The sequence below is a fragment of the Aspergillus caelatus genome (genome assembly GCF_009193585.1).
Source record: "Aspergillus caelatus strain CBS 763.97 unplaced genomic scaffold BDV27scaffold_9, whole genome shotgun sequence".
NCBI lineage: Eukaryota > Fungi > Ascomycota > Eurotiomycetes > Eurotiales > Aspergillaceae > Aspergillus > Aspergillus caelatus.
This window is the reverse complement of record NW_022475272.1, coordinates 239,923-267,455: the sequence shown is the minus strand read 5'-3', so window position 1 is coordinate 267,455 and position 27,533 is coordinate 239,923. Positions and strand designations below refer to the sequence as shown.

At 47.2% G+C, this 27,533-nt stretch overlaps 12 protein-coding genes across 12 annotated transcripts; 5 read left to right on the top strand and 7 right to left on the bottom strand.

Annotated features, from left to right (window-relative positions):
• Positions 1-72: 72 nt before the first annotated feature.
• Positions 73-3,079, bottom strand: BDV27DRAFT_172407 (putative DNA mismatch repair protein; the record flags this gene model as incomplete). The annotated part of the gene is made up of 2 exons (XM_032075867.1): positions 73-2,617; positions 2,673-3,079. The coding sequence occupies 2 exons, from the start codon at positions 3,077-3,079 to the stop codon at positions 271-273; spliced, it is 2,754 nt and encodes a 917-aa protein (XP_031932848.1). The 3' UTR covers positions 73-270.
• Positions 3,080-3,426: 347 nt separating this feature from the next.
• pfa4 (putative palmitoyltransferase with autoacylation activity Pfa4) lies at positions 3,427-4,959 on the top strand (the record flags this gene model as incomplete). Its single annotated transcript, XM_032069770.1, has 5 exons — positions 3,427-3,761; positions 3,820-3,991; positions 4,047-4,346; positions 4,398-4,476; positions 4,547-4,959. The coding sequence occupies 5 exons, from the start codon at positions 3,427-3,429 to the stop codon at positions 4,957-4,959; spliced, it is 1,299 nt and encodes a 432-aa protein (XP_031932847.1).
• A 238-nt stretch (positions 4,960-5,197) lies between these two features.
• On the bottom strand, positions 5,198-7,051 carry BDV27DRAFT_152844 (CFEM domain-containing protein; the record flags this gene model as incomplete). Its single annotated transcript, XM_032071659.1, has 6 exons — positions 5,198-6,180; positions 6,235-6,315; positions 6,381-6,417; positions 6,493-6,674; positions 6,737-6,872; positions 6,929-7,051. 6 exons carry the CDS (start codon positions 7,049-7,051, stop codon positions 5,198-5,200), a joined length of 1,542 nt encoding a protein of 513 aa, XP_031932846.1.
• Positions 7,052-7,781: 730 nt separating this feature from the next.
• BDV27DRAFT_120450 (uncharacterized protein) lies at positions 7,782-9,534 on the bottom strand. The gene is made up of 6 exons (XM_032065108.1): positions 9,337-9,534; positions 8,724-9,280; positions 8,570-8,662; positions 8,374-8,510; positions 8,198-8,299; positions 7,782-8,136 (listed from the first exon to the last, which is right to left on the bottom strand). The coding sequence occupies exons 2-6, from the start codon at positions 8,953-8,955 to the stop codon at positions 7,963-7,965; spliced, it is 738 nt and encodes a 245-aa protein (XP_031932845.1). The 5' UTR covers positions 8,956-9,280; positions 9,337-9,534; the 3' UTR covers positions 7,782-7,962.
• A 263-nt stretch (positions 9,535-9,797) lies between these two features.
• Positions 9,798-10,637, top strand: BDV27DRAFT_114535 (GNAT family N-acetyltransferase). The gene has a single exon (XM_032064609.1). It carries the CDS (start codon positions 9,869-9,871, stop codon positions 10,598-10,600), a length of 732 nt encoding a protein of 243 aa, XP_031932844.1. The 5' UTR covers positions 9,798-9,868; the 3' UTR covers positions 10,601-10,637.
• On the bottom strand, positions 10,638-12,472 carry BDV27DRAFT_114534 (glycoside hydrolase family 76 protein). The gene is made up of 4 exons (XM_032064608.1): positions 12,161-12,472; positions 11,847-12,091; positions 11,341-11,790; positions 10,638-11,253 (listed from the first exon to the last, which is right to left on the bottom strand). Exons 1-4 carry the CDS (start codon positions 12,261-12,263, stop codon positions 10,675-10,677), a joined length of 1,377 nt encoding a protein of 458 aa, XP_031932843.1. The 5' UTR covers positions 12,264-12,472; the 3' UTR covers positions 10,638-10,674.
• A 1,338-nt stretch (positions 12,473-13,810) lies between these two features.
• Positions 13,811-15,414, top strand: BDV27DRAFT_114527 (glycoside hydrolase family 16 protein). The gene is made up of 3 exons (XM_032064607.1): positions 13,811-14,293; positions 14,359-14,639; positions 14,692-15,414. Exons 1-3 carry the CDS (start codon positions 14,194-14,196, stop codon positions 15,337-15,339), a joined length of 1,029 nt encoding a protein of 342 aa, XP_031932842.1. The 5' UTR covers positions 13,811-14,193; the 3' UTR covers positions 15,340-15,414.
• Positions 15,415-15,882: 468 nt separating this feature from the next.
• On the top strand, positions 15,883-17,690 carry BDV27DRAFT_120446 (zinc-binding alcohol dehydrogenase family protein). Its single transcript, XM_032065106.1, has one exon. It carries the CDS (start codon positions 16,627-16,629, stop codon positions 17,593-17,595), a length of 969 nt encoding a protein of 322 aa, XP_031932841.1. The 5' UTR covers positions 15,883-16,626; the 3' UTR covers positions 17,596-17,690.
• Positions 17,691-18,104: 414 nt separating this feature from the next.
• Positions 18,105-19,447, bottom strand: BDV27DRAFT_152838 (uncharacterized protein; the record flags this gene model as incomplete). Its single annotated transcript, XM_032071658.1, has 3 exons — positions 18,105-18,513; positions 18,564-19,147; positions 19,208-19,447. 3 exons carry the CDS (start codon positions 19,445-19,447, stop codon positions 18,105-18,107), a joined length of 1,233 nt encoding a protein of 410 aa, XP_031932840.1.
• A 1,734-nt stretch (positions 19,448-21,181) lies between these two features.
• On the top strand, positions 21,182-21,902 carry BDV27DRAFT_152837 (Endoribonuclease L-PSP/chorismate mutase-like protein; the record flags this gene model as incomplete). The annotated part of the gene is made up of 4 exons (XM_032071657.1): positions 21,182-21,350; positions 21,418-21,437; positions 21,506-21,685; positions 21,753-21,902. The coding sequence occupies 4 exons, from the start codon at positions 21,182-21,184 to the stop codon at positions 21,900-21,902; spliced, it is 519 nt and encodes a 172-aa protein (XP_031932839.1).
• A 697-nt stretch (positions 21,903-22,599) lies between these two features.
• BDV27DRAFT_120444 (T6SS phospholipase effector Tle1-like catalytic domain-containing protein) lies at positions 22,600-25,063 on the bottom strand. The gene is made up of 3 exons (XM_032065105.1): positions 24,046-25,063; positions 23,484-23,975; positions 22,600-23,434 (listed from the first exon to the last, which is right to left on the bottom strand). Exons 1-3 carry the CDS (start codon positions 24,862-24,864, stop codon positions 22,676-22,678), a joined length of 2,070 nt encoding a protein of 689 aa, XP_031932838.1. The 5' UTR covers positions 24,865-25,063; the 3' UTR covers positions 22,600-22,675.
• Positions 25,064-25,631: 568 nt separating this feature from the next.
• BDV27DRAFT_172403 (MFS transporter) lies at positions 25,632-27,441 on the bottom strand (the record flags this gene model as incomplete). Its single annotated transcript, XM_032075866.1, has 2 exons — positions 25,632-25,660; positions 25,989-27,441. The coding sequence occupies 2 exons, from the start codon at positions 27,439-27,441 to the stop codon at positions 25,632-25,634; spliced, it is 1,482 nt and encodes a 493-aa protein (XP_031932837.1).
• Between the last annotated feature and the right edge of the window lie 92 nt (positions 27,442-27,533).

The following is a 27,533-nucleotide window of genomic DNA, read 5'->3' as shown; positions in this document are numbered from 1 at the left end:
TGACGTTCGGATTGCCGAATATGGCAAATATCCCCACCGGCCCGGGGCGCCGATGGTCTTGCATACTAGTAGTGTTCAGAGTTTGAGACCAGATCGTATTCTTGGTTTAATGTCACCCACTTTCTTGGAATATCCGAGAACTCGCGCCAAAGTAAACAGGAAGATAAACACATGTATGCATCACCGCCTCGCTTTGAAGTCGCCTTGACAAGAGGTTAAAAAGTTGTCAAGTTGTGCTGCTTCGATGTACAAACACATGAATAAGATGCATTAATTATGACCATCACTAGTCTCGGTCAAGGAAGAAAAGTCAAATTGAGGAGTAGGATCACTAGATCCCTCTTTGGCCTTGTACTTGCTTTTGAGCAAGGCGGACAATCTAGACGTCCATAGCGTAAGGAGATCAGATTGTAGGTCACAAGCAGAAAATGCTTCAAACTGCTCTCCACATTGGGTATATAAATCGCTCTTAAATAATTCTCCTGATAATGTTGAAAGTACTGGGAGCGTAGCAGATAGATTGATTCCTATATTGTGCAATTCATAGCCTTCTGGTATTTTTTCGAATGGTAATTTGTTCGTGTTAATACGCCGAACCTTGTTATCCCTCGGTACTTCATCCTGTGGGCTTGCGTCCTGATGTCGTATGAGGTATGATCGTGGGTCATGAGGGTTTAAGATTGGTCTTGTCGTAACCTCTGCGGAAGTTAGTGAATTCAAGTTATGAGTTGAGTCGTTGGATTCGGGACGGAGAGCAGCACGCGCAGCAAGGTACCTGCTCAAATGCGGCGAGTTAGTCGAAGCAGGCGGTTTTGAGCGACCCTTGATAATCTCCCGTCGTTGCTGGATGGCTTGTTTCTTTCGATGCTCGAAATCAAGAGCGGTCTCCAAATCTGATTTTGGGCCGTCCTTAGCAAGGCTATGCAGTCTGGAAGACCACTGTTCAAGAACAGGAAATTCTTGACGCCGTTCTCTTATTTCTGAAGCTGGGCGCTGTGGCGATACCCTAGAGATATGATTTGGGGGTTGAGTACTCGAGAAAGCCGAGCTCTCGAGGGCGTTGGTAGCGGAGCCTCGCCTAATGGGCATTGTGCGGCTTGCGATTTCGGATGACTCGGGCGAAGATTGCTCTTGAGAACAAAAGCGTTCATGCGCTAGTTGACTCAAAGGAGGTTCTTCCTGATCGTCATCCGATGACCCCTCAGTAGCTATCCGGGTGATTGCTACTTGAGTAGTCTTCCCGAACCAGGTGTCCAGAGCTCCGTTACCATACTTTTCCCTGGCTCGTTGCCTTGAAGCCCTCGTGGCCTCATCGCAACCACGACTTGTGGGAGACGCCTGGCCCGTCTGAAAGCATCGCAAATCTGACGGAGAACTCGACGCTGACGGAGTTGATGTGGTTGGCCTGGGTAAAAAGGAGCCGGCCGAGCACCGTCGCGGCGTTTCTTGTGACCCCCTGCGTCCCTCTTTAGATACGTGCACGTGGTCATCTATGGGCGGCCGATGGTCTGTTGTATTTCTGGTCTGACTTTCACCGGCTTTGCGAAATGGAGGGTTGCACCTTGTTATAGACCAAGGGTTCAAGAACTCGCGGTCTGTAGACCCTCTGCGGCTGTCGATACCTGATACTTGACTTGTCTGAGAAGAGGCTGAGCACTGGCCATTCGTAACGTGCGAAGAAGGCGGAGGCCCCGCTGACTGAGCAAGAGAGTGAGCTGTAGCAAAGCGAGCCGTATAAGATCCCGAGTTCGTATCCGCAGATGGCGAGTCTTCAGATGGGCTTCTTCGAGTCAAAAGCAGGTCAAATGAATCTTTATCAGACAAAGTGCCCTTCCCTTTTGTAGAGGTCGGTCGCTTCTTGTGTTGAGGCTCATTTTCGCCGTACACACTCTGAAAGAGGTCCTCCACAAGTGAAAGTAGCCTTTGGGAATCTTCGAATAGAACATCATCTTTTGCCGGCTCTATATTGACGTCATAACTTCCTTGAGGGCATTGAACATGCAAACAGAGGAACGGATCAGTTATGGACGGACTGTCCTCACTGCGGGAAAGAGCCGAACGAAGATAATATTTGTATAACTTGGAAATATCTTGTCCTATGCCTCGAGAGCTGGATATGGGCCTGCCATCGACAGTGAGGTACTGGCCAGCGCTGCTCACCTTTGTGCAGTCTGCTATGGTTAGCCATTGTATCGAGGGATAGGAAGGAATACAACACGAAATACCGGTGTCGAGATTCAGTAGTAAGGCGAGGAGTACAAACCCGGAGGTATGCTCCTCTTGGGGCTGCTCGGAGTTTACATCGTCGTCAGAAGGCCATTTCTTCAAGACGCAACTGGAACTGACATCAGTGCCGGCAATCTTCAATGCCGCGTCTGTGATAGTTGCGTCCCGCCCAGGAGCGTAGATCCAATTATTGTTTTCGTTTTTAGCCTTTAGAACCTTTAATGAAAGTCGTTTCGAAGGTTGTGCCATAGCATATATCTGTATAAGCTTTTTGATTCGCGTTAAAGTCTTCATGGCACTCTTTGAAGCAGATTGTCTTCGAACAGGAATGTGCTTGAAAAGATTAGTTATACGGACTGTCGTGCCCACAGGATGCGATGCACGCTGAGAGCTTCATACATGAGAAATTAGCCATGGGACCAGAATTGCATGAAGGGCATAAGTACCTGATAAGTTCCCCATTCCTTCCATACTTGATGGAGGTGCCAACCATCTCTTCCTCAACCCGAGTTGTGATAGTCACGCTATCTGATACTTCGGCAGCGCTAGCAAGAGCTTCCCCTCTAAATCCTAAAGATTTCCCTCCAAGGGTCCAAAGATCTTCAACGGTTTGGATCTTGCTAGTAAAAGTGCGCTTGCAAACTAAAGCATGGTCACCGGAAGGGATTCCATGTCCGTTATCTTTTACTTGAATCACATCAATTGCGTTCGAAGATATCTCAATGCTTATAGATGTTGCAGAAGCATCTAAGGAATTGTCTAACAGCTCCTTCACAACCGAGCACGGGTCCGATATTACAGATGTTGAGCCAATCGCCCGGACGGTGGTCTGGGGAAGAGCCGTGATCGGCATCTTTAAAGGTTGTACTGATGCAAACGAGAGACCATTGCTCCTATAGAACTTGATGGAGACGCTATAACATGAAAATATGATAGGAATTATAGTATATAAGTGGAATAATTAATTAATCGGTATGTTGGTGAGGAGGATTGATTCTCATAGCAAGAAGGAAAGGGAAGCAAATGGATACTAACAGCCGAGTATTTCCACGCACATGATTGGCACACGCCACGTGAGCAGATATTAGTCAGCGAATTCTGGGCCATTCCTTCCCAACATTATTGTGGAAGACATAATCAACAATGTTGCAACTCCAAGGATACGCTGGATTTTACGCCAGATCATGACTTGAAAGCAGGATGCTTTGCTCTTCATTCCATATATCGCGACTCGCGATTCCATCGGTTTGTGCGTTGATCAGTTTCCTGGCATACACGTCGCAGTATTTCTTCAAGTATTTCGAGGCAGCACCACTCAGGGAGCACGAAATATGGCGCATTAACATCTTCGCTCTTTGTATCTGGATATGCTACTATCGAGCTTGCACTGTAGACCCAGGACGTGTCCCTAGAGACTGGAGGCCTCAAGATGTCAAGCAACTGGAGGCCGACCGTGCTAGTGGCCGACAGCGATGGTGCCGTAGATGTGAAGCCTTCAAACCACCACGAGCACACCATTGCAAGACATGCCAGAGGTAGGCGACACACGAAATATAATCTGGGATACTATAGCGAACTGATCTCGTTCAATAGATGTATTCCCAAAATGGACCACCACTGTCCGTGGACGGCAAACTGTGTTTCGCATTTCACATTCCCTCACTTCGTGCGTTTCCTTTTTTACGCAGTCGTGGGTATGAGTTATCTCGAAACCCTCTTATTCGAAAGAGCGTCGATTGTGTGGGCGTCTAGGAATCTTCCTAGCGTAAGAAGAGGATCATTCCGATTATCCGCCTTGCGCTGACAACCGTCTCTCTTAGTACCTGGGTCCAAGCGTAGTGCAGCTAGGTCATTTGTTTATTCTCTCTGTTGTAAACAGCCTGACTGTTTTTATGCTGTTTATACTTCTTGTGCGGACTCTCTGGTCGCTTGGTGCCAATACTACTACCATCGAGTCATGGGAGATTGAGAGACACGAAACACTGTTGCGACGAGCCCGCCATTATGGTGGGTATCTGGAGGGCCCTGGCGGTGTTCGTGTGCGCATAAAGAGACAAGAATTTCCGTACGACATTGGAATATGGTCAAATATTAGAGAAGGAATGGGTGGGAGTTCAAATGTTGGTCATCTTGGCTTGAGCTTCCTGCCGTTGCTGACAGGTTGATATTAGGTCTTAAGCTGGTTCTGGCCATTTGCAAGAACACCGGACCGTAACACAGGGCTAGAGTACGAGGTCAATGGGTTTGAAGGTTAGTAATCACCAAAGCCGGGTCACCCGTGACTCGAATTGGCCGATAAGTGAGGGCTAACAGGCATCAGATCCCCATGTCTCCTGGCCGCCACCGGATCCGGATCGTATACCTCTGCCGCCCAAAGACGTCGGCGATAGTGTTGCCTTCACTGCCGCTGAGACCTCCGGCTATGATGTCCAGGCATTTAATCAAAGAAAGGCAGAGGATCTTAGACGTCAAAGAGCGGGCTTAGAAATCGAGCGCCGTAAGCGTTTCCATAAACGGCTGGCAGAAGATTCAGAGGAAGACGAGTCGCAGCAATCTGACGGTCCCGATGATAAGGGGTCCGACTATGGTGAAGAAGGTTGGAGAAACTCAGAAGGTGAACGGCTACGTGATTTTGGCGTCGACGAAGATATTGAATTCTATGACGAAGAAGACCTCCCTCTGGGCGTATTAATCCAACGGAGAGCCCAGGCTGCCCTCAAGGAGCTGAAATGAGAGTCAAAATGCACCACATCCATCGGAACTTTTCTCATTTGTGACTCTAGGCGAAGCCAGTTGAGCGGGTGCATTACTTAGTACAGCGTAAGCAATAATAGCAACTATAAATTAGTATTGGTTACTCACTTAGATGGCTTCTCAGAGAGTGACGGCAGCAACTCTATATATAAAGACGCTGCCAAAACCGAGACACCCACCGAAATAATGTATGTAACAGGTATATCATGACTAACCCTCAGACTTCCTCAATCCGATCATCTATCTCAGGGGTTGGAAACAAAGTCAAAACCCCAGTCGAGCCACAACTTCCGCGACTAGTACCCATACGTACCAAACCAGGACGTGGGCTAGCCGCCAACTCAGGATCAGAGTAATAAGCACTATGAGCATGCTCCAAATGATGAGCCGAAGGTGCACAGCCCCTCGACCGACGTTGACTTTGCATCCAGCCCCGTCCCATAATAGCCACATCCGACATATGCAACGAAGAGTAGATCGCTGCCTGGGATTTCCTCCTCGAGTGCCCCGACCCGCCAGCCTGATCTGACCCAGCCTGTCCCTCACGCGAAGTAGAAGGCGACGACTGCGAGCCCTTCCCATGCGCTCGCTTTATCTGCACAATGGTAGTATAGATAACTGGCGCAGCGGCACAGACATGCGCCATGGCTGCCTCAACGCAGCTAAGCAGGAACGCAGGAGCTTGTGAGTAGGGTGGGTCGTGGTATGTTCCCATTTTGCCGAGCGCGGGCATGCGTGCGGATGCTATTCCGATTACTCTGTTTAGTTTTTCGCTTATGGTTAATATTCTTGTCTGTGCTTTATTAGGTGGGTTGGGAAGGTTGTACATTATACCGACACTGAAGACGGAGATAAGGGCGATCTTCTTTCTCCGGGGGACATGGAGAGTCCGGAGGACTGGGAGCGGGAGGATTAGGATTAGGACTTCGGTGATGATGTTTAGTGAGGCGTTGGCGTAGGCTACGGATGCGATCTTTAGACAGCGGGCGTTGTCGATGTCGTAGTCCCATGCGGCTCGGAGGGGCCTGCATTGCCAGATTGCCATGGGTGTGGTAACTAGGAAGGAGACGATTAGGAAACCGATGCAGAGGAAGTCGAATCTCCTGAAGAGGGCGATTGGAAAGATGCGGAGATAGAGGAGTAGGATGGACATTTTGACGAAGAACACGGTGAATGGCCAGAAGACTTGGCACATGTACCCTGAGGAACACAATTGTTTAGTGTATGCTATTTTTAGGAAGCTATGACACTTACACCAGAAGAAGAGGTCGGTTATCTGGGTGAGGGATTCGACTTTGATATCATAGAGGTGAAGTCCGAATCCTTGACTAACACCTTACATAGCCTGTCAGTTTGATTGACACGAATGGAGAACATATGATGGAAGGAATCGCACTTACAGAAGTTTCCGAAAATGCTTAGGGGTATTGCGAATACCTTGGGTTAGAACAATTAGAGGATTTCACTGCTGGAGGCGCTTTGGAGATGAAGGTCCACAGACATCGAACGTACCCCTGCGAGTATATGCATCCAGTCATCCCACCATAACTTACGGACTGTCCACAGCCTGGACAAGATACGTAGGATTATCACTGTATATGTGATTGTTGGTGTAGTGATAGCTAGCGCGATCATCAGTCTGTGATGGTTTTTATCGGACCGGTTGCATTGCGCAGCATCCCCTCGGACCAGCTCTATGAAGCCGCCAGGTTAGTATGGTAAGCTTGAATATTTTCAAGCAAGTTGGTATACGTACGCATCAGGTCCTCTAATTTACAGGTTTTCACCGCACAGGCTGAGGCGTGCTTGATGAACTCTTTATCTTCACACTGGCATTCAATGTCAGAAAGCTCGCAGTGGGAAAGAGGGATGGCGCCTTGTAGACATGCCAGCTATATAACTTGATCAGCCATGAAAAAAATAAGGAAAGAATCGTGAGGATACATACTGCACAAGGTGATATGTCTTCTGGGTGATAACTTCCATTTATACGCTGCGCAGCCACGATACTATTAAGGCCTAGTAACGACCACAAGCTGAAGACAAGAACGGCAACAGTAGAGGGTCTCATGTTATAATATCAAACCAAACAATGACTCTGCATAATAAACGGCATTATAGAATTACCTCAGCAAAAACCAGAAACATGCAAAGAAAACGAAGGAGGGAGAATTGAATGAATGAATACTAAGATTGCACTACTAAGAACGCAGATCAATCGCTGATATAGGGCAAGGTATGTACTACAGAAGAGTCCCCCTTGGGGAGCTATTTGGCAGTATCAACGTCATATTATCCCGAAGGAAGTCCGACCGAGAGTCAATTTTCCCCTTGACTCAGGGACTCATGCCTAGAACCTCGACTTGTATTATGTGGAAGCCGTATGAGATCATATCTATGCAAATGGTTTAGGATGATTCGATACCGTGTTGCCATAACAGGAAGCTGGAATATTTGATTTCCCGTTCACGCATTCATTTTCTGGCAAATAACAAGTATTATACACGGCCATAACCTCATTAGCGATTGACTATTGTTGACATGAGATGGAATATCATCCAATGGCTCTTGCAGGCTTCTGGAACCTATTACTATTAGAGTTGAGCCACACGGTCATTGCCGGCTGGCAGGGTGTGGCGGTCCCTTGACACGGTGCACTGTCCTGGTTATTGTATTAGCTATTTCCTATTAATGTCCTCTGGCTTGTGAACATCTAAATAGCTAACTTGTCGGGGCTACGTAGGAACAGCTCAGCGACAAGCTCCTACTTGCCCCATTGATGCTGATGTAATTCCAATGACCCTCGCCTGCCATAGTTAGCGGCGATGGCCCACGATACCATTCTGTGGCTCAGTAACCGTGCTTCGTGTCAAGAATCGATAACCAAGTTATGGACACATTATTGTGTTTTAGGATATTTGGAAGGTTTCCCAGTTCTGAGCACCGCCCAAAAATGAAGTTCCTTTTCCTGGAGATGTACACTTACACAATACCATCCGAGTCTAACATGCGATGGCGTGAAGCAAAGTCATAGAGGCTATCCCAGTCTCGACATTGGTGTGTATTGTTCCACCCATCGACAGCCCTGACGGAGGTTCCGTCTCCCCCTAGCACTCCTGAGCCCTCAAGCGTCGCATCACTCGCACACATTATGGACTGTTTAAACCATTGTTAGTGTATATGGCTTGGGGGTGAATAGCTTTTAAGGGAATCGAACCTGTCGAAGATAATCGATGCAGTGTTTGGTATGATCGCTATGATCATCCCTGTGATGATGGTCGGCGTGGTTCTTCGAGAATATGGCATTGTAAATGATGGCCTGGTGAGTTTGCATGAGCACAACGATCTATTGTATGTAAGGTAATATACAATATACGGCGGTCCACGACTTACCAGGCAATGCATCTGGTGGAAAGCTGAGATACAGTAGTATTCTCTGGATGAATCTGCGCCAAAGGATACCGAGGAGTGCTCTTCGAAGGCTAAAGCTCCCGACCTTGTCCGCTTTGCAGTAACAAAGCCTCTCCCAGCTGCTGATATGTGAGTAACGATATACCAACGAACTGTCCTTTATGTGATCGCCACGTACGAGGTATTAATTTATCCCATACTGAACCCGGTTCATCTGGAAGCTGATCCGTGTACTCGTTGTGTGGAAGAAAGGTCACTGCCCGATGAGGTACTTCTCGAAGTTAGGACCAGCTATGGCGCAAACGAAAGCATCGTTGAAGATGATGACTGACCCTTGATATGTGAAGATTCGGATACATAACTAACCCTACAGGCTGAATTTATCTGATAGTATAATGCCGCACCTAGACCGGCGCATAGAAGAAATAATGAGGTCGTAAGAGCTAGGATTCTCTTATTGGCATGTACTTGATTCTTCTGGGCCTGTATGGGTAAAGTATCGGAGGTCGTATTGTCATCCTCGGTACTGAGAGGCGTATATGGATTTTTATAATGGCTGTCCATAATCTCCTTATACCAAAAAGGACTTCAGTTGAAAGGATGATGAACTATCAGCAGAAAAGCGTCTGTGGAGAAACAAAACTTTTATGTCTTCAAAATTTTTGGCAGACAGTTCAGGCTTAGATCCCCGAAAATATGCAAGTACGCTTTGGATCTTGTTCTGTGCATCGCATTGGTGACTATAGTGTTGTTAAGGTTCGAGCTGGTAAAAGAAGTTTCTTTGTTTGCAGAGGCCAACTTCCATGGCTTCGAACTCTTGGCTTATTCCCCACAACAGTTTATTTCTGACAATAAGGGAATGAATAGGCTCTGATTTATTGATGACTCTCTTAGGTAATCTTAACGCTGTGTATCAAAACGAACACCGTGGTTCCATTTACTTACGAAGTAGTTAGGAACTATCCCTATCGCGCTTATTTGGAGACCCTAAGCTTGACCTTGGAAAAGGCATGTTGTACAGCACCAAGTCTTATAGCTATTACTTTAACTGAGACTTGGGACTTGCGAAGTAAAATGATTGGTTTGACTCTCGGAGTGGCTACAAGTTAGTCGTACAATAACCTCCTTGTGCGAACCTATGCTGACCACTATCCCCGCCAAGACGAATATGCATATCCCATTCCAGGTTCCTGGGGACCATATATAAGTGTATATTGGTGGTAATTTATGATTGTTCTGCTATCGGAGTGATAGATAAATCAACACTAAGACGCTTCTTTCATCTATTGGACGAATATCACACAACGAGCAGCCAACCTCGTATTTCCCCTCCCGCGTCAGACCAAGAATGTAACCATGCCCAGGTTGACTCATCTTCTAAGCAGCACATCACATAGATAAAATCTTCTTATTCCATATCACACGGCATTCTCTCCTACTTAGATAATCGTTTACTCGAGCGGAAGACTTCTTTACAATGTCTCCATCCTCAGACCCCGCGACACCCCAAAATAGTAACGTCGTACTTATTCCCAAAAAATACGCCCACCAGAAAGACCTAGAAGCCATAATCACACGATATCGAACACTTCGTTTAAGAGGCCTGAAAGAGAATCCAGATGCCTTCTCTTCTAAGTACGAGGACGAAGTTGAGTTCCCATACGAGAAATGGCTAGCTCGAGTTACCAACCCGCAAGCGCGTTCCTTTATCGCTTATGACGATCAAACAGACAACAGCTTGGACCCTTTAGCACTTCTTTTGAGTCGAGAATGGCTGGGTACTGTCACAATAGTAGGGCCTAGATTGCTACCTGAAGATAACAAAACTCTGTCAAAAGCACCATGGGATGTGTTTTTTCTGACAGACGAGCGAATTCCGTCGGAGGAGACTCATCATACGACTTTAGTGTATATGCTTGGTGGCATGTTTGTTCTTGAGGCGGGGAGACGGAAGGGGAACGGTCGTCGGCTGATTGAACGGGCTGTCAGTGAAGTACGGACGGAAGCTACTGAGGCGGGGGCAAGTCGTGTTTTAGTGGTGTCTATCGTGGAAAGAAATAATGACGCTGCACGACGGTTGTATGAGACTTGTTCGTTTGACGTGTGGGATGATGAGCTTGTGTTGCAGATCCCACAGCACCAGGAGTGTGTTGGCATGGTTTTGGATCTTAGGCTAGAGGGAGGATTGTCTGATGCTTTAGAGCGATGAATGGACAAGAATGTGTTGTATGATACGCATTCATGGGGTATATATCTGCTGTCGTATATTCTTAACGGGAAAATCTATGTGAAAATAAGTAGCACTACCATAGCGATAGGTATGGCAACGAGTATAACAGTAACAATCGACGCTCCGACAACATCGCTCGTTGTAACTTTTTTGGTTGTAGAAGAGCTACCTTCATCATCACCTTCTCCAGCCGTAGGATCGCTCGTACTATTTCCTCCAGTCGTCGACGTGACCGGAGCCCCTGACGTATTCAGCCCGATCATATTCGCTGCCAAGACACTGGTGACGCTCATCTGTTCTTCTAGCCCATTCCAACCATCCCAGGTCGAGTTATACCATACGACACCGCAACTATTGTTGTTGTGTCCAGTGCAGGTTTCAGCAGCCGCCACACCCGAACCTTGGAGTTTGGGAATAATCGTGCTATATGTGGAAGGTACTAGTAGAGCCGTAAAAGCCAACCACATAGACAGGAGCCCTTTGAAAATGATCTCGTTGTTGTTGCAGACCTCGGTTGTTTCGCAAGTGTAGTCGGACATGATGTTGCCGCCGTACTTGGTCGGGAAGAATCCGTCAATAGTTGCGTTGAGTAGGCCATTCACGGCAGTAAGCCATGTGGTGCTGCCGTTCGTCTAGATATTGATGCGCTGTCAGTACCACCTGTGACCGATTCACGAACTGCAAGCTACTTTCACCAAGGAGAAGGACATAAAACTCACGTAGTTATACATGTATGCGGCACCGCCAATATAAGCACCATAGTTATAAGTCCACTGTGTGTTACCTTGCGATGTACAATTATCATCCACATCCGTTGAATCGGCAACATTCCAAGTGTTGGTATTCAGTAAAGGAGTAGAAGCCGACCAGTTCCATATCTTCTCGGCCCAATCGGCGTACGTCTGGTTATTTGTATAGCGAGCGAGGCGCGCAGCCAGTTGAAATAGACCACCGTTCGAGATAGAATTCTTCATACGATACCCGGCTTCGTAGGTGTAAATCTGCCACCGCATTCCTCCAGCGCATGATGATGTATCCCACCGTTTGACCTGTGTGTTGAACACTCCTTGAGCAAGAGAGAGCCATGAGTATCCATCGCTCACTTCGGGGAACTGTAGCTCGGCAGCCGTCATCGCGGCCAAGCCCCAGAACATTTGATCATCGTTTCCCTACCACTGATTAGGGCCTTGCGAAATAGAGATTCAACGCAGACTAATATTCTCACAAGATAGGAGCTCCAATTCGCAGGCATATAGTCTCCATCTCCTGCTTGCCACTGCATTCCCACACTAATTTCGTCATTGTATGTCGAGTCGCCCGTAAAGTGCCAATACTCGATTAGGGTCATAAACATGGCGCCACCTTCCCACCATGTGTCGGGTAGTTTTCCAGGAATATTACCGGACTCGTTTCCGTGATAGTAGTGCATCATTCCATATGCCGCTGTGCTGGCCGCATCTTTGATGGACTCTATAGGTACAGCCACCTCAGGTAAGCACAACTATACAGGTATATAAGGAAAAGGGTGTATGAACGTACGCTCAGAGCTGACATCCACGGAAAAGGCATTGACTGCTCGCAGTAACTGAATCCCCAGATATGTTAATGCCCCTCCATTTAACCATCCCATTCCGTGAACCATTGTGTCCAGATTCTGTTGCCATATACTATTTGTTGTAGTAATCCTGAACTGCTCATCTATGGCTTGAGCACCAGATCAAGAATCTGAAAAGTTCTCGAAACAAAACAAAGTCCAAGAATTGGAGATAATATCATATATGGAATCCATCTTCTTTTCATTGAATTGGGAATTTAGTCGCCTGGAGGGAAATGAGATGGTGGAGTACCTTCCTTCTACCAATAACTCAGCTGTTTGATGGCTTCTGTGGTCTACGTCAGCAGTCAAGCAACCTGAAGCTTTAGCGGAAGCGTCTTGGCTTCTTCTACTGCCCGGCATTTGGCGGGCGGCTATGAGTGGAGTGGCATTCATACGTCCTTCGAGAAGGTGGATCACCGGCTCTTCTTGGCACACCTTTATGTACTTATGTAACGACGCATTATCAATTGTCTGACGTAGGCTTCTGAGGTTGGTGCTCGATCCTATCCGTGGGATAATCTGTTGACACCACGCAGTCATTAAAATCTAAAAGACCATAAACGTGGTGGATTGAGTTCGTGGGGGCTGGAGGACATTTGAATTGTATTTCCCTTTTCATTTCTATTTTTCTTTTAATATCTGAAGACATGGCGCCATACTATTATTGAAAAACGCCGCCAAAACCCCCATGCTGTATGTGGGTGAAGAAGTGCAGAGTACAGTACATATTGTCCATCTATCAATCATATGAAAGAGCTGCAGGGCATGAAGGGGAATGACTTTGGGCCTTGACGCTGGATGGTCACTTCTGCCGAATCTCATGACTCTCGGATTTAAGATATAGGGTTGAACCGGGATTTTTAAAGGGGGAGGCACTGCATGGAAGCTCCTCGGTTCATGAGCCCTACGGCGAAGCCCTAAAATAGCTTCTGGCTAGGTCATGGCTAGTCTCAGCTATTTTCAATCAACGTTGATATTGCCATATTTACGAAATAAAACAGTTTTATTTTTGATTATTGTTCTAATCACTAGCCACCTTCTTTTTTATATTCCTCTCCCATGGACCACGCTAAAATGGATGCTTTAAAGTGCTGGCGTACACACATTGACTGGGCTTAATTAGCGCTGCCAAAAATACTCCAAAAGTCCGAGTAAATCCAAGTAAGTGGGGGTCGAGTTCCCAATTCGTCTACCAAGTCAAATAAATCCGAGAACACTGGGAGGTTCGGACTACAGGGAAAATACTTTTTTTCGAGGAAAATGCTTGTTTCAGAGGGCATTCTGAAACAGACTCGCAAATAAGTATTCACCAATGAATATTGTTGTCAATAGGATGTGGACTTTGACGTGTATAACAGATGTGGTCTCGTTAGGGCAAAGGGCGGGAGAAAACTCAAGCGAGGCATACGTATGCTCCGATATCAGATTTCGGCAACCACGCAATCTGCAGTGTCAACCACGAAAGACAAGCTTTAAACGGGATCCACTTCTCATAGGCTACAACAATACTTTTAGCGATTGTTTTTTGCTCTCCCCACTGCTCATGACCAATCGACAAACCTCTGTCTCAGTGCCATGGCTATGGCCGAGGATGTCTTTGCATCGCATAACTGGAAGCGGGCCGGCAAAGACAAGATGTTATGACTCGATGCATCCAATGACCAAAGTTCTTGCTTTGTATATCCATGGTTTATAGCCCGACAAACCTGGGAAGAACTTAGAACCAGCAGATGTCTTACCAAGTTGCCACTTCCGACTGGGTACGAGGCTTGTAAAGGTCCAATATTTGTCTTACTCTTATCTCCGATCAGTCAAAATTCTTATCCATCTCCCAGCCATATGCTTTATGTTCCCCGGCCTATACTTATATAGTTTGTCCTTGTTCTTCTAGCACATCCATAGCTGCATAGGTTGATCCCCTCTTCAATCCACTCACAGTGACCTCCAACCCTATCCCTCTGCATAAACGTCTAATATGACTCTTCCATCTTATTTGAAGTGGTCTGCGACAGCAGTTGCACTCGTGGCACAGCTGTGCACTGCGCAAACCTATACTACCTGTAACCCTCTAGAGAGTATGGCATTAACTGTATTCCCTTCGCAGGCTTTGGTGCGAGTGACTAATGAGATTTCTGTGCAGAGACCTGTTCCGCAGATGCTGGCCTGGCAAACTCTACCTTATATACTGACTTCACCTCGGGTCTGTCAGCGTTCAAGTACTGGAACACTACGGCGGGCACAGTGAGCAGCACGTCACTGGGTGCTGAGTTTTCTATCAAGGAGCAGGGCGATGCTCCCACCATACAGAGCGATTTCTACATCTTCTTCGGCTATGTAGAAATGAAGATGAGGGCCGCCAATGGCACCGGCATTGTCAGCACACTAGTGGTAGAATCTGACGACCTGGACGAGATTGATTGGGTATGTCTTAATCTTTGATCCCTGTCAATGAAGGGGCTAACAATAGCAACAGGAACAAGTTAGTACCTTTGATAGCCAAATTCAAACCAACTACTTCGGCAAGGGCAATACCACTTCGTACGATCGCGCTACCACAGTGACAGTCTCTACGCCTGAAGAGACGTTCCACACCTACGCGATCAATTGGACCTCAAGCAAAATCGAATGGCTCGTCGATGGAAGCGTTGTCCGAACCCTTAAATACGCCGATGCTCTCGACGGCGAAAACTTCCCCCAGACCCCTTCCCGGATCAAGATCGGTATCTGGGCTGGCGGTGACCCCGACAACGAGGAGGGTACCATTGAATGGGCCGGTGGGGAGACTGACTACGATGACAGTCCCTTTACCATGTATGTGGAGTCTATCAAAGTTATCAACTACAACCCTGCCAAGTCCTATACCTACACCGACAAGACTGGCTCCTACACCAGCATCAAGGCATCGAACGTGTCGACTGCTTCGAACTCGACAACATCTACGACCTCTCTGTTCCATACGAACACCATGTCGTCAAGCAATAGCTCGTCCTCGTCCTCTGGTGCAAGTGCCGCCGCATCTAGCACTGCATTCAGTGGTGCTTCCACGTTCTCAATATCTTACATCGGCTCTGTATTCGTGGTTGCGCTTGCAACTATGGCTACTGGCATGCTCCGTATTTAAGCGATGTATAATAGGAGGGGCCTTTTGTGTCCCTATCTAATCATTATGAAGCCAACTCCTTTACTCTCCTTTTCATTTTTCTTTGTCACTCCTGGACCTTCTTTTCTCACTAAGAGAAGTATACCACATTCAATCTAGTCGAATGTCAGGTATCACTCTGATTCCAGCATAAGTTAGCGGAGGATGAGCTTGTATGCAGTAGGGTAGTGTCAACTTGTCGACAAGTTTAGACTTCCAGATCGTCTTCTAATTCGTAGACATACGTCTATTTCAGAGATGTTGTAAGATATCTCACTCTATAAGAGATCCGGATCTCGATTCCAATATTAGATAGCATGAGTTCTGGTGCATCAGAAGATGACTGACTATATTGGAGACGCCAGGAGGCCACCGCTTGGCACCGCTGAGTCAGCGGAATACTTGGTGTCGGAATCGGAAGAATAAGATGTTCCGTATCCACCGGATTGCGATCACCGCCCAAGCATCCACGTTCTTCGCTAGCATATCCGCCTCCTATTTCACAGACACAATGACATCCTCGGCGGAGAACTCTCCTTCCCCGGTTCCGGAGTCCTCCAATGAGTCCACGTCGCAATTAAACATTCCTCCCGATATCCTTCGTCTTCGCGCGGAGATCTTCGCACTAGAGTCCCCAATCACAGTTTCCGTGACCGAATTTAACAATGCTTGGAAATACATAGACAACATTTACGTCCGGAACCAAGCCAGACACGGACAAAAGAAAACAACCACATACTATTGGTGTCGATTATGGCGTACCAAAGCCTATGAGCCGAGCGTCTCGGATGAACAGCGCAAACGCAAGCGGACCGTTCGCGAACCAATTGGCTGTCCATGTCGGATCAGGATTGTTAGTGACGGCTACTATATGACTATCACCCGAGGCAAGGAAGAACACAATCATGATATCTCCGCGCTCGACTATAAACTCACCACCGCTGCTCGGGAGCTTGCTGCACAAGCGGTCGCAAAGGGCAGTAGACCTAGTTTGGTCGCGCGAGAACTGAAGAATAGCGGGATTGGCGGCCGTATAACTTCTAAAGATGCCTGGAACGCCGGTAATGTCTGGGTTAGTCGGAAAGAGGGACGGCCTGCATGGCAGAAGCATTATCCTAAAAATGTAGGTTTCTTTTTTAATAGAATGAAATACCTTTGTTTTGAGAAACACTGCTGTCCGAACGACGCTTTTCCCTTTGCCTGTTTTTCCTTTCCATTATGTCTTTGGCTTGGTCCTGGCAACTAAATGATTAACCCTACCAGTCCGTTATGGAAGCAATCGTGGTCAATGAACCAGGGCCTCCTGAGGTGCTGCACGTGGAGAGTTACCCCAGGCCTCCTCCAAAAAGCGGAGAAATCCTAATTGAAGTCAAAGCATTTGGTCTTAGTCGCTCTGAAATCCTTGCCCGGCAAGGCCATTCAGCCAATGCTAGGTTCCCACAAATAATGGGTAGGGAGGCCGTTGGCATTGTCACAGCGGGTGACGGTACAGTCGCATCAGGAACCAGAGTCGTTGCTATGATAAGCGACTTACTTCCTGAATATCCGGGCAGCTATGCACAGTACACTCGTGTCCCTGTCACCCACGTTCGAAGGATACACCCACTATGTAAGCTTTCGTGGGAACACCTCGCGGTATTTTCAGAAATGATCCCGACTGCATGGAATGCCCTATTTCGCGCTCTACGTCTCCATCCGGATGACCGCCTTTTGATCCGGGGTGGCACAACAGCCATCGGTCTTGCAGCGACGTGTATCGCTAAACGGCATTGCTCTTTCATAGCTTGCACCACCCGCCAGGAGTCCCGGAAGCAGCTTCTTGAAGGTGTGGGGGCTAACAAGATCTTGATTGATGATGGATACTTATCACAAAAGATCAAGTCAGAGGGACTGGAGTTCACAAAGGTCCTAGATCTGATTGGTGCCAAAACTATAACTGATTCCTTGCAATGTGTAAGACCGTACGGAATTGTTTGTCTAGCCGGAACGATAGGCGGCGACTCAACAATTCCGGACTTCAATCCGATGGATGCTGTTCCGTCCACTGTATCCTTTACAACATATAAGAGTTCTGTGGAAGACTTCAGGAACTTTCCACTGGACGTGCTCTGCCATGAGGTCGAAACTGGCCACTTGAAACTGCCAAATATACGGATTTACTTTTCTAACCAGATTGTCGAAGCACATCGAAGCATGGAAGAGAATCGTGCGGAAGGCAAAGTCGTGGTGCTCTGGTAAGTGGATTAGGCATCATCGCTTTACGCGCGATAATGTACAATATTATTCTCTGGACATATTATTAGAACAACGTATAATTCACTGAATTACGGAGACATTTTGCCATTCAAGATCTTCGATGCTGCTTAGTTGTCTGCCGCAGAGTCGGGGCTCTCCAGTTTCCCTGCCTACGGAGAGAACCGCAAATGCGCCAGGTGAAGAAGTTCAAAGTCAGAATTTGACACTTAATCGTCATTTAGGACTCTGTTCAATGATACAAAAGAAGGCAGGAGAATCGCAGATAGCTTCACAGAATCTATATGAAGCTAATGCTTGAATAATGTCAAACGCGCAACAGTTTTTCGATACCAGGAAGCTAAAAGAGGGATCAGGTCAACTACTAGCTATTCTTCAAGACAAGAGAAGTATTTGCAACCAAGACGTGTTATCCTACCCTGAAACACAGTGCCGTAATCCTTCTCTCTCTAGCATTGTCAAGCGTCCAATCAATAATAGTAGACAACATGTCTTTACACATGGAATGGACAGCCAGTAGGGAGATCTTTCTTCCTGAACTTCTCGAAGATGGCTTCGACTTCTGCTTGGCCCTTGTTCTCCATGATCTGAGGACCGATTGCTTTGATATCATACCCTTCGTCGCGGAAAGGGCCATTCTTGGTGGGCACATTTCCTGTTCCAAAGAGTCGCACCGACCAGGATTTGAGGCCCCATCGGTTTAGAAATGTCGGCTTTACATACCATGGATTAGCTAACCACTCTTTGACAGCGTAGCGTCCGGTATATGCATCTGGAGCTGCATCCAGAACCTTAACGGCCATGAAGTCCGGCCGGGGGAGGCTGAGGTAGCGCAATATGAACTTGCGCATTGCCACTAAACTAGCAACAAGGGAAGAAAGAGCAATTCCCGGTTTGCGATAACTAAGCCTTGTGTCAACAAGAAAACGTTCGAGAGAAATTGAGCGCCTTACCCCATGCTGACTCGGATGTGTTCATCAAGTCTTGTGGCAATGATACTTTCAACAGCAGGCCTGAGAATCGAAGGGTAATTGGCCGTCTCTAGGCCCATTAAGCGCCTGCTAATGAACAACGTCGACTGTGTTGGCTTTACTGCAGTCATCTCGTATTCCACCGTGAAGTCGCACAACTCCTGTGCAAAATGGATTCCGTCGGTGAAGCCAGCTTTACCAGACGGGAGTAGGTTGAACGGAATTTCCATCGCCTCCCCCATACTTCTATAAAACACACCAACGGCGCACTTCTCGACATCTGACAACTGACGCCATTCATACTTTTCTATCGATCGGAACAGATCAACCACTGCAGAGCCAAGGGTATGCAGCATATCTTCATCAAGGATCTTGCCAGCCGTCCTGTACCTAGAATGTATATAATTCATCCGGGCGAAGGCCATCATGTGAGCGTCGGAGCCAGCCTCGCGATCATGGATCTCATTCATTAACACCTCCGTATCAGCTCCGCGTTTGGTGTTGTTCTTCTCACTCCGCTGACCGGTAGCTACAAAGAGATCGGCCACGGTAGGAACAGAGGCGGTCTAGTATGGATTAATCGTTTAACGCCCGATTTGAAGCTTCTTAATGTGTACAACACATACCTTGAGTGTCGTCATCCTCGTCGAGCTGCGCAAAGCAAACGGAAACTCAAGCTCTCGCAACTGTCGCATAATGTCATGGGCCTCCTTGACAGTCATGCTGGATAGAGGACGGCCGGCCCGTTTGAACTTCGACTCAATTCGATCACATCTTTGGAAACGGAGATATTGCACGGCCAGGACATAGAGCCCTATCAATGACGCGGCAGCAATGAGCGCTTCGGATGTGTTTAACATATACATTTTAGTATTGACACATTGAAATACAGAAAGGATATATGTCGAAAGCCACGAAGGTAGGCCTAAAACATGGTTTCTTATACTATTTAGTTTCTGCTGGGCGCCACTTAACCATGTTGCCACCCTACCAGGGTTGTGCCAACAACAAGGGCACATCTGCGCGTATCCTTCCGATGCAATACAATGACTTATAGCAGGCGATAGGGTTCCTTGCCATATATTCCTTCTTAGGGCAACAGGGAAGGATATGACATCATTATTGGCGCTTTCCCAGGCCATGTCCTTAACAGGAAAGAGAGCAAAGCATGTTATAAGCCTGTATCCGAGCGCGGTTGATATCATAGCTGGACTTCGCCAGTACGGCCTAGATCTCTGCAATTTGAGAAGGGTGGTACGCTATGCATGACAGCTCATGTCGATACTGTATGATCTCGGTGTATTCTCAATCTAAAGTGGCAAGACTGTCACAAGGAGGATATCGAATGAGCAGATCCCACGCCCGACTTTGCGTGGTGTCAAATACTGGAATCATATATCGTTAAACTAGCTCTCTGCTGCTGCTGCTGCTGCTGCTGCTGCTCCTCACGCATGTTCCTGAACCCCACAGGCATATCGCATTAATGTGAACACTGCTCATCCATATTCTTACAACAAAGCCCCCTGAATTCTCATTTAGGGGAGGCGAGCCTTTATACGTCTACGCCTTGCCTTCACGTCTCGGTATGGCGCCAAGGGACACTCGCCAGAGAAAATAAATGTACCACCTCCGTGACTCGGAAGGGGTGAGTGAAAACAAGAGAGATTTTTCTGAATTGATACAATTTAATTTATCCCATTGGATTTCCCTCACATATGCAGTTAGTAGTTCTGGATCACTCAGCAATACCTAATAGTGGTTCTTACAAATCCATGCCCTAGACACAGGACCGGAGGTATGAGGGTTTTATTCTATATGTGGGCCTAATTCAAAACTGCTGCTTCCTATCCCGCGTTGTTCTCTAGCGTCCTCTTTAACTCGCACCATTAGCACCCGATAAACCTTGCTTCTATAGTTTGCTTTTTACATTCAATAAAAGGAAGATGACATGCATACATTCAGACATCGTTCGCATACAACTAGTAGGGTTAGGGCAATGAACAGAAAATATAAATTAGGCCGTATATAAAACCATCACTATTACAAAAGTCCACTTAATATGGTTTCCTATTTCATATGTAACGACTAACCCCATAATCTAACACTCCGGAGATTGTCCCCGAAGGATAATCCGTTGATGATTGTGGGGTAAATGTCCCAAAGGTCGAGGGACAGGTGGTCGGGATGGTCCTCCGATGGTTGCTTATCGTGACAGTAGTAGACACAACACGATGACATGAGAGTCGGACGATCGACGGAGAAGGACCCATTGCACTGTACATGACTGTAACTGTATACACTTAGCGGGTGTCTAAAACTCGATGTGTTTAATCATGACGGAGGATTAGTCCGATTGATTACTGGTGAGCAAGAAGCCTGTATGACACATGTGCTAGTATAGAATGATGATAGCTATGTGGGACGCCTACAAAATACATGTATCAATTAGCTTTTCTCCTCATTTAACACGCAGGATTAGTATCCGTGAATCGGTCTCCCTATCCGACAATCCTATGATCCCCAAACCAATACTTAAAGAAACAAAGTATCCACTGTTCCTGACATATCCAATCCATATATTGAGAGTCATATTAATCAAGATGACCATCTACCGACCCATCCCCAAAACATGGCAACGCGGCACTCGCCTGCTCAACCGTCCTACTGTCTTCATTGCGGGAGGTCACCTTACGAGGTCATTCTCATCCACACGGCGTCTCTCAGCAGCGGGGACAATCACAACACATCACGGCCAGAACTGCAGTCCTCGTGAGATATTTCATCCTACCCTTTTGTATAGGTAGCTGTGATACTAACATGGCTTGCTTTCTTCTAGCGCGTGCTGGTGTTCCTTACGTATGTTCTGTCACCCATTATTTGTCTTAACGTTTTTAATATAACTTGACAAATTGACACAACCGCAGTCTCCGGCAGCTAAAGCAAACGGCCTCGTCTGGGTTTCAGGCCAGGTTGCCGCCGATGCTACCGGGAAATATCTAGACAATGACCTCTCAGTAACTGAGAAATCACATAGGATGATGCAAAATGTAAAGGCCGTTCTTGAAGGGGCAGGGTCGTCGTTGGATAAAGTCGTCAAGGCTAATGTAGGTTCATTTCTATTATTGAATTCGAGGAATCAAAGATGAAGAGAGCACTAAATAAGGTCCTCAGATTATCTTCACCAAGATTGATGATGACTATGAAGAGTTCAATGAGGTGTACAAGCAATATATCACGCATAACCCTGCAAGAACTAGTGTTGAGGTTTCGGGACTTCCGAAGCCGGCGGATATTGAGATTGAGGTGGTTGCTTTAGCTTAGTTATATTTTCATTTAGATAAAGGGGGTAATTATGAGGTAACTGAAGTTATAACATCTTGTGAGTTCAGTTTAGTAGTTCTTTAAGAGTGTCTTGTATAGCCTAACTACTTGCTTCTGGTTCCGGTATTGGTGTTCCATTTAGCTACCCGAAGTGCAAGTTCCTACTGGGAATAGATATCTTTCTATTTTGCTTATTATGCATATGCTTAATGATATTATCTTGTAGATATACCAGATTGATGAGTCGAAATATACTATACTATATTCTGAATGAGGGCTACATCACCGGAGAGTGCCTCCGATACTAGCTATAGAGGTTTGTGGTAAAGCACCCGTCGGGATGGCCCTCCGACTTGTCCAGGGTATCATGGAGAAACCCCGACGGTCAGGTGGAACGGGGGAGATCAACATAGGGCACATAGTTCAACTCTGGAGGTGTAATGTCAAGATTGACCCTTGGTGCGGGTGGTTCTCGCTTCCCCTACAGAGATAGACTTTCTTGCATTGAACGTATTCCTCAAGGAATGGATATTCTCCTACCTGCTCGGCCTACTAGACTAGTACCACTTGAACCCTAATATGAGTACTTCATTTTGCATTGAAATGATGCTTTAGCTTGACCTTTTGCTATTCCAATTACACACCATATCCATTAAGCCGGCTAGATGCGCAGTTTAGAAATACTGGTTTCGCACTCAGATGGTGAGGTTTAAGTGTGTCATTTTAAACCACCTCATACGTGTACAGAGCTTCCTTGTATACAAAACATGCTCTTAACCATTATAGTATGACCCCCCAAGTATGCGATACTCTCCTATAAAGTCTGCTTGCTGTTTTATTTGCCATCCCCCATGGAGAAATGGGTGATTAATTATAACAAAAACATCAATTGGGTTGGCCGGTCGATACGTTTTATCCTTGGAACACATCCTATGAATGACAGAGACGTGATACGCGGCACCATTCGGAATAATACGCCGAAGTTTGTCGGGAATAGGTCTCTTTGGGAACGAGTACCGCATTTGGAAGTAAAGAAATTCTTCAACCCAATCCTGACCAAGGTGTGAGCTTGGCTTTGATTCTTGTAAAACAAGGCCTGGATTATATAAAGGATTCTTTGTGCTGCCCCATAATCTGTTCGCGAAGAATTGCTCCTTTAGAATGGTTATCCTTGCACAAAAGATCTTTATTCTTATGTCGAAGGGAGGAATGTCCTCTAGCACGCTTGTCGTGAGTATTGACCGCGGTGTCGATTGACCGCTGAACTCCCAGTAATTGTGCATATGACCTAGTTTGGCTGCACGATATAGTCCATCCCTCATTTGGTCGCTGGAAAAGATGCTTTCTAGAACGTCTTCGTCATTCGAAGGAGGTTGTGCCGGCTTCAACTCCTCAAGGCCACAGTATTGCCGTAGCTTATATGGATTGATGCCTAAGCCAGCTCTAGTGGCTTCACGGATCATCCAGACCAGAGGTATATGGCCTAGTTTCCAATTCTCATTGGGGTTTGGATCAGTTACTCCGCCAATATCCTATAAGGGTTAGAAGCTCATCGGGTGTTCAAATGAGAGGGATACCCACCGCATGTCCACCCGGAAACCAAAGCTCTTGAAAGTCATGCATACACTCCGCTGATTCGTTGCCTAGATTCGGTCGTAATGTGGGGTCTTGTTCGTCGATGGCCACAGCGTGGCGGACTACAAGACCTGGGTGTGTAACAACCGATGGTAGGTTTTCATCTTTCCGACGACCACTCGTCCCCCTTGCCGCATTACAGCCAGGTGCTATATTAACCGAGTCAAACAGACCCAAGAAGGTAACTGTGCATTCAAGGTTCCAGCTCCATATTGAACTCATCTGAGAAAATTCGCCTCTCGCTGAATTGGGGTTGCCGCGCGACACTGCGCGATACCAGGCCTGGTAAGAACCCCATATGTCATGCTGAACGCGAAGATGTGGTGTGTACAGCCCTATGAATTCCAGAATCTGAGCCAGTACCTGCGCCACGAAACCACCTCCTGAAAAGCCAAAAATGTACCATTTGCTCCTACGAACATAGTTGTCCAAGCACCACTGTTCACCAATTCTGACTTCAGTGTTCACAGCACACAAGCATCCTAGGGGCAGGCGGGAGGGACTATACCTTGTACGCGCGCATTACACGCCTTTCAACGCTGTCATCCGAAGTAGGTTGGTCGTAGTAGCAAACCTGCGAATTGCCTGCATCGCTGATTATATCGTGTATCACTCGAATTGCGGATTTGGTCCCCTTGCTAGAATATCCACCATCAAAAAATAGGATCATATTACGTTGAGGTTGGGCAAAGCTCATGCCTGGATCGGCAAACTTCCTGGCGGACTCTATAACAGCCTCCTCGAAGCCCCCGTAGATCTTTCTTGCATAAATCTTGGAAGGCTCTACAAACCGGAGATGAGCCCATGCCAGGTGTCTGTGCAGGCTGGGGCTGATTCGAATAAATTGGGAGTCACTCTTAGCTAGTTGGCCCAGCACTACAGCGACAGGTTTAGCAGGATGATCGGCTGACACCTCCTGACATTCCAAAAGGAGCGCCTTTCTTTGGGTGATCACTTCAAGTCCAAAGCTCCTCCCGACTACACCACCTTTGATACCAACGAGGGGTAACTGCAATCGAATTCCCTTGTTAGTCACCGAGTAAGGGGAACTATTTTTCAGAGATCGGACGGGAACGATATTCCTAGAGTTCTTGAAAAAGGCTGGTGTTAGTGCAAGCAATCCGGTGGCATTGAAGCCTTGAAAGTCAGAGGCGTCCCAGGCAAAAAGACTCTGATCATCAGATTCTTTCATGATCTCCTCCTGCAGTCTGATAAAAGCCTTCCTGCCTTCTCCATAGAGTAAGGGCATATTCACATTAAAGATACCCATGAGACAATACGCAGTATCTTCAGTTCTAGTTGTTACCCTCGTGGAAGCCCACGACATCCTCTTCGCGATGCTGCAATCGCCAAGTCGGGTCTTTCCTCGCAGAACAACCTCATCTATCAGTGTAATTTCGGATATCAGTTGGCTCAGGTCATTTTTATCTCCTATATCAGTCCAGTCTCTGGAAAGAAAAATCAAGTTTGGCGGAGCAATAAGTTCCTGCAGCGTCCAGCCGCGTTGAAACCATTCACTCTTCTGAAGCTGGGTCTTGATATCCGCTGGCTCTTCGCTAGGATGTACGTCCTCGAGGTATGCGTAGCAGATACCCGCCAATTGGTACCATCGAAACATAGAGTTGATGGCCTCGGATAGTTCGGCGCTGCTTTCCTTATTGATACAGCAAGTGTCGATCCAGGCATAGTCGTATCCATCCTTAGCCGCTCGTTCGAGGAAGCACTGTATCTTCTTGTATCCATTTGTGCCCTTGAGCCTATTTTCCTCCAGGCGGACTAGATTCTGGAAGCTTGTTTCGTCGTCGCCCCATCGGTGCGAAAGTATTGCATATGTAATTTTGCGCGTGTTAATCTTGTCTTCACCGAATTCCTCCAGCTGCAGCGATACGGAGTTGGTGCGGAGTAAGCGCATTACTCGTGATTCGCGTCACAAGCGATGGTTTGTCATGTAGCAAAGAAATGAAACTGGGTTATGTAGCACGATATTAGAGTGCAGCGACTAGATTTACGTTACGCCGAGTTGAACGGGTTCATTTGAAATTAGCTGTCAGCTTCGCGGGGTCTCGGCGTGTTCATTAAATAAATAACCAGCCACTAGACCCTTTTGGACGTAGATACCCTGCCTAATCGGGAAAAGGATTGAACCAGGCCCTAAATGGTATCATGACCGTTATAGGCTTGCCCTAATCTGACTACCTCATGCTTAAAATATTACATGTCCCAGATCCCTGGGTTGTCTAGGGTTAATGTAGAAGTCCAAATACTATTATTTTTCACTCTATGCGAATATTCTCCGCGAGATGGAGCTTGATGTCTAATATTATACAGCCCTAGGAACATAAACCCAAGGCCAACATGACAGAACACAACGCCAAATCTATGATTTTTCCGACACCCCAGTCTCGCTATCCGTCGAATCACCAGGAGATATCTTCCTGTCTTCTCTGTAACTCCGGAACGTATACAACGCACTAAGCGCCATACCAAGACTACCCAGTCCAATGGCCAGATACATACAACCACGGTAACCCTTCAACACATCACTAGGCGTCTGCCCTCCATTAATAACGTGTACTTCAACTGTTCCAGCAAAGCCCAGACTGAGCGAGATACTATAATTCACGACCGTGGTGACAAGCGACGCAGCAACACCCTGGTGCTCTCTGCTCGACGCGTTAGAGAGCATCAACGTGGCCGCTGGAAATGACATATCCATTCCCCACGGGATAACCAAGAGACAAACAAAGGTGAGAGCCCAGTAGGTTTGGTGCACGGGCGCAATGGCCAAGAAAATATTTCCCACTGTGAAACAGGTCATAGATGCGAGCATGATCCATCCGGGGCGGACTCGACTCATCAGATACCCTGTGGTGAAACAGGCTAGGCATCCCACAATGCCAGGAGGAGTGAACTCTGCCGATCCAAGTAGGGGGGATACACCGCGGAACTGTGCTTGGAATCTCCAGAAGTAGTAGACCCATATACCAAAAGAACCCCAGCCGCAGGCGATGCAGCCCAGGACGTATAAGACATCTGACGTGAACGCTCTCATGGGGACGAGTGGGTTCTCTGAGTAGTGAAGCTCCGCGACGAAGAAGGCGGCGAGAAGCAGAATTCCGATGATGAGAAGTACGTACACGTACGGCGTGCTCCAGCCAACAATGGGGGCTTGGTTCCAGGCAACATTGATCAAGACCAGTCCCGCGATTCCCAGGGATGATGCGAACACGTCTAAGGTCTTGAGGAGTTGGAGGAAGGTGTACTGCTTGAAATCCGAATGCTGGACGGGTGCGATTACTATGCTGCCCAAAAGCGCACACACCACGGAGACAATCGCCATGGTCCAGTATGTCCATGGCCACCAGGCTAGCTGGGAAAAGAGTGACGAGAATACTGCGCCCAGGATTGCACCATTGGGGGCAGTTGCGCCGAAGATAGCGAAGATCATGTTCTTTTTCTTTCCGGGTGCGTAGGTTGCCCCCAGCACAGCCAGACCGTTGGGGAGCAGCATGGCTGGGCCCAGGCCCTGCAGGACTCGGGCAAAAATGAATAGTACATGGTTGCAATAAACGCTGAGACCTGCAACTAGGGACCAGATTGCAAGCCAGATGTAACCAACCAGGAACATTCGGTGGTAGCCGAAGACATCGCCAAAGCGGCCAAAAACCAAGATGAAAGTACCCACGGTCAACGAATAGCCAGCAATAAACCAGGACAGAACACCTGGTTCAGTGATTTGGAAGCTGTCCCCAACTATATCGAGTGTCGCCACGCACACACCTATGTTTGCCTGCGTGATGAACTGCGACATGCAAACAATGATGATGAAGGCAACCTCGCGGAGCGGAGAGAAACCATCTGCGATAGAGTGGGCCGAAGGTACAGGCCTCAGCTCGTCCGACATTATGTATGATATAGGAGGCGTTATGTCATAAGAGTCAAATATCAAAGTAGTATACTAAGCCGTTCTGGTGATAGCTATGATATTAATATGAC